General features: G+C 40.0%; 1 protein-coding gene across 1 annotated transcript in view; it reads left to right on the top strand.

Moving 5' to 3' along the window:
* GPR155 (G protein-coupled receptor 155) overlaps positions 1–3,457 on the top strand; it is a 45,462-nt gene extending 42,005 nt beyond the window's left edge. The window contains exon 13 of the mRNA XM_045296390.1: positions 1,433–3,457. Coding sequence (XP_045152325.1) covers positions 1,433–1,712 — 280 coding nt within the window. The 3' untranslated portion in view covers positions 1,713–3,457. The remainder of the gene's footprint in view (positions 1–1,432) is intronic.
* Positions 3,458–5,435: the final 1,978 nt, after the last annotated feature.

Here is a 5,435-nt window from a genome sequence, read left to right as displayed (position 1 = left end):
TCCTCTGGCCCAGATGGCCACATAAGCCCTGGCCAGTCCTTGCGCTGGCTGGTCCCTGACCCTTTCCAGACATTTCAGTCCCTGCCTCTCTGTGCAACTCCATGAACTGTTAGTCTTCTAGCTGCCTGAGCACAGCCATCAGACAGCAAGTGTTGTTCAGTTGGTGCTTGGGATAGGCGTGGGCTACAAATAGAAACCAGCAAGCGAGGAGACGTCTCAGACACCGTTTGCATTATTCTGGCTTTTGCTGAAAGTGATGTATGCAGCTGGGCACAGAAACTAAGTTACTGTATCACCAAGAGAAATACTGATGCTAAAATATTGTGGCGTTAGGTATTTGAGAAGACATTTATGCACAATAGCCTCTTTTCTAAAATTTACATGGCAGTCTAACATGTACTCCTTTCTGTTGAAATGTTTCACAAGTTGTGTCGCCTGTTTCTCATTTCATCTCTGTCTTCACCCACCATTTCTTAAGTCGAGCACTTGGCTGCACAGCGCTTGGGGACAGGCACTTGTGTTCTATTGCACATTTGTAGGAAACATGGACACCAGTAATTGTGTGTTTGCGGTTGTCTTTCCCTTGTTTATTTGCTCCCACCTGAGGAAACCTACACACTTTCACCAGGAAGACAAGTGTTCATTCATCAAAAAGGAGATTCACAAGCAGAGAACATGTCACAACCCTCAGAATTATTACAAAACAGATCTCACTTATTCTCGCCTGGCTTCCGTGGCGAATACTTCAGTAGGATGGTCTTTGACTACAGGGCGCAAGAAGAGAAACTCTTTGGGGCATGCAGTTATGGTGTACCCATATGACTTTTTTAAGGCCCTGTTTATGAGCTTGTCAAGAGTAATTATTAATATTTCCGCGACAATTAGGTGACTTGGTATAACTCAGAGCAGACCATGTTGGGTTGTGTGCCCTTCAATCGATGCTGACTCCCAAAGACCCTTCAGGACACAGTAGAACTGCCCCCCACGGTTTCCGAAGCCAAAATCCTAACAAGAGACATTATCAGTTCTTTTCTCCTGTGGAGCTGCTGGTGGATTGGAATCCCCAACCTTTCAGTTAGCAGCCAGCTGCTTACCTGTTGCCCTATCAGAACTCCACAATAAGTTATAAGATGTATCATATTCTGCTGCCTGCAGAGCAGATAGGATCCTAAAAGACCGCACTGCCGTGAAAAGACTTCCATATAGACACAGTTATGTTTTCTATTCTTTGATTCCGCTTTCACAAGCAATTCTGGCATATTTGGCTTTTCTCCCCCGGGTCTTTCCAGGGTCGCTGAGTTAGCAACCCCTGGATATTTTAACTTCTGTCGTTCTTTTAATTGTCATGCCATCTTTCCTTGTTCCCTTGCTTGTCCTCCATCATGCAGTGCTGATACCAGGTTTACAGAACATAGGGGTGAATCATTCCTTTGACACACAGGTGTGGTGCAAAGACTTCCACGGGGACCTTCTGTGGCTGTGACCTAGTGAACTGGCTGATCGAAGTCGGCCTGGCGTCTGACCGCGGGGAAGCTGTGATATATGGCGACAGACTGGTGCAAGGGGGAGTCATCCAACACATTACCAATGAGTACGAGTTTCGGGACGAGTACTTGTTCTACAGATTTCTCCAGAAAAGCCCTGAACAGAGTCCTCCTGCTATTAATGCCGCCACCCTCCAGCAGGAGCGATATCAAGAAATTGAGCATTAATCTCCACCCTCTAAATTTCTCCAAAGACATAAATGACAAAAGAAAGAGCCCCACAGGGAGGCATGTTCCAACCCCTTCCTATTACTGATGTGCTGTGTGACCTTAGGCAAGTCCCAACCTCTCTGAGCCTCATTGACCTCTTTTGTAAAATGAAGGGAATTGGTAAGCCATGTTCCCACTCCACACCAACATTCTATAATTTCATGTGTACTTAAAACCTGTAAAGACCCAATCAACGTTTAAAGTTCTGATAATAAACATAAGTTCTATAAATAATACTAATCATGCCAACATTTTGAAAGTATTGCTGTCTGCAACTGTTTGTTGTAATTTCAGAATCAACAGCCGATTGACCATTCCCTTCAATTGCCAGTTTGACAAGTGTACTCCTGGCAGTAAGAGAAACTTAAATTATGGCAGCCTTGCACTTATTAATCGCACCTGCTAAAAGAGAATTTTAGTGATTCTAATAGAGGCCTTCTTATTCTTCTTGTTTTTCCCATTTCTTTGATAAGCGGTACACTTTAAAAATGGAAGGACTATTTTTGTAAAGGCTCAGTATTTCTTGCTTTTGTGCCGAGAGTGTAATCTGTACCATTATGAGGGGAGGGGGTAAATGCCTCTAGGAATACTGTGATCACAACCGAAATAGAGTCCATTAATTTTTGTATCCTGATCATTTGAATAGATTTGCTTAAATTTTGTTAACAAAATTACTACCACTGATGAACTATTTCTAGTGTTTACACAGAGCATCGAAGTACAAGATAACCCAATTACTTATTCCCTATTGTCAGGGCCAAAATAGATATATAGTTTAAGTCAAGATTTTCAAATTGTAAGTTTAATATTCTTCTATTACTTTTATAATTTAGTCTTCTTTAAGTACCCATGTATAAAATTATATAAATTGTAAAGTTATAAAATGTTGGCCTCAGGTAAGTTTATCTTCAGTGAATTAAAGAGAAATTGAACTACTTAAACTTTAATTACCTCATTTAAGTCCCATTCACATAACCTTTGAACCTCTATTTAACCTACTTACCTGTCTGTGTTGGTTTTAATTTATGTAAAACACATTTCCAATATTTGTTTAACATATCTCAGATTTTTAGTGTTTTATATGTAAAAGCCAACTAGAAAAGAATTGATAAAGTTAGTGTCATTATCCCTTTAATGCAAAAATATATATAATTAAAAAGGAAACCTGCATGGAAGCCTCATATATTTAACATGACATTTAGTGTATATTAACTTATATACATTTATAAAGTAAATGACATTTTAGTGTATATTAACTTATACAGTTTAAAATCTGATTGGGGGTGGGGATGTTTTTAAGCAGAATTGTCTTGCTGAGAAGCTTTGAAAAGCAAAACTCAATCCTGGCCACATTATAGCTCTCACTGGGTCTCTGTTGTTCTGAGATAACTCTTCCAGTTACAGCAGAACTGTTCATTCACATGCATGCAGGCAACTCAAATGCAAACGGAGAATCTTGGTTTGTAAGCAAGTCATATCATGTATGTTCTGTGGTTTGCACTGAAGGGACCTGTCGCATCTTTCCCCCTGGGAAAAACTAAAAGAAAGTGCTGGATCAGAATGCCCTGCAGTTTCAGAGACTGCGGACTTTTAGGAGATGTTTTTAGAATTCAGGATATGCTCATTTTGTGAAATGAAAACGTTTGTAACTATTTCTCACCAACAACGCAAGTTTCTCAGTAAAATGGTTATTTTAACTTGTACTGCCAGTGTGTTTTCTTTGAGTTCTCTGAATAATTCAGAACTCATTGTGGAGGTCTTGTCTGTCATTTCTGAACAATTTCTCAAGTGGCTTTCCTAAGGTGATCCTATGAGATGTGTGGATTGTGCCTTGCCCAACGGTGCATTCTGTAAATACATTTTTATGAATGAGCTGGTATGACAGTGAAATTCTTTTCACACACGTAATTATTTCTAGGAAACAATTTTGAAGATGAAAATTTATATGAAGAGATATATAAACTGATGTTTCCAAGTAAATGATCATTCTCTATATGGGTAAAAAATAACAACAGCATTTAAGGGCTGACAAAAAGTAAACAATTTTAGTGACTATATTTTAGTCATATGACAGATAAAATTAAGAAAGCATTAACATCTCTAAATGATAAAAGGCATTAATTACCAACACATGTACCTGTAGTTAAATACCACATTGAATTTATAGAGTGTATGTGTCTTCTGAATTGCTGTATACATTTATTTACCTATTTTTATAATAAACTCTTGCCCTAATGTAGAAGTTATTCCAATTTCCAATATGAATCAAGGTAGCAGGCTGACTTGAGACTTAGCAAAGGTTTCCAAATTGTACAGATACACTACCTGAATGACTTGTCCAGGCAGTGTGAGGCTGTATAAATTCTCTCTTAGTACTTGGTCATTTAACACATGCTTATTTGACATCCACCATGAGCCCTGGTCACACATTGAACTGCTAATTGCAAGGTCAGAAGTTTGAACCCACTAGCTGCTCCATAGGAGAAAGATGAGGCTTCTGCACCAATTAAGGTTTATGGTGGCCTCTGAAACCCACGATGGGGCAGTTGTCCTACAGGGCCATTAGGGGGCAGAATCCATTGTTAGCAGTGAGTATAGGCCACACAGCTTTAAATGGCAGACAGAAAACAGTGAGGGGAAAAAAAAAAACACTTCCTATTGTCATAGAGGAGCCCAGGTAGTGCAACAGGGAGGCACTGGCCTGCTAACCAAATACTGGCAGTTCACACCCAGACAGCAGCTTCACAGCGAAAAGACTTTGGTGTTTTGATTCTGAAAGCCCATGGTCCTGAAAATTCAGAACAGTCCTGCCCTGTGCAGTGGGTCCACCATGAGTTGGCCTCACTACCTCAATATGAAGAGGTGGAATGAATGTTGCAGGAAGACTGAGCAGTCATGAAAGCTAGAGCTACAAGGACTTGAAGAGCATCAGTGTGGACAGTAACAAAAGAAAGAGAATATATTAGTCTGGGTTGACCAGAGAAACAAATCCACAGACACTCATGTGTATAAGAAAGAGCTTCATATTCAAGAGTAATTTTGCATTGAGAAAAAACCCAGCTCAGTTCAGATCAACTCCATAAGTCTGATATTAGACCATCTATCCAATACCAGTCTACAAATTCTTCTGCAGATTGATGCAACATGCAATGACACCAATGCAGCAAGATCACAGTCTGGTGAGTGGAAATTCTGTGGGTATAGTGGCAGTGGAAGCATCTCAGAGCTGGCATGACTCTCCATGTGGCTCCTCCAGATCCAAGGCCCAGGCCCCATCAGTGTAACTCCATGCGGCATGTCAACAGTAAACTGTGTGCCGGCTCCTGGGAGGAAACCACTAGTTCCCAGAATCTTCAGGAGAAGGCCAAGCACACAGAGAGGGCTCATTGCGTACTACCTGATTGCTAGGCTAGACACCATCCTTTCCACTAACAGACAAGAGATGCGGTAACTACCACAGTGAATAAGGCACAAATTGAACATGAGGAAATTAGTTTCTCTCAGTGACTAAAACTTATCTTAAATAACAATTTGAAAAAACAAAGGACATTATTATCTAGATATCCTATTTAGGTAATACAAAATGTGAAAAAAACCCAATACAGACAGGAAACAAAATATAGAGTACAAGAAGTTAGTCCTTAAGAAAAACTTAATTAAAATAGAGAAAATATGTCAAGG

Source organism: Echinops telfairi, unplaced genomic scaffold (assembly GCF_000313985.2).
Source record: "Echinops telfairi isolate 266 unplaced genomic scaffold, ASM31398v2 ScPeMD7_3;HRSCAF=10, whole genome shotgun sequence".
NCBI classification, from domain to species: domain Eukaryota; kingdom Metazoa; phylum Chordata; class Mammalia; order Afrosoricida; family Tenrecidae; genus Echinops; species Echinops telfairi.
The sequence above is the reverse complement of the archived record's forward strand: the minus strand, read 5'-3'. Positions and strand labels throughout refer to the sequence as shown.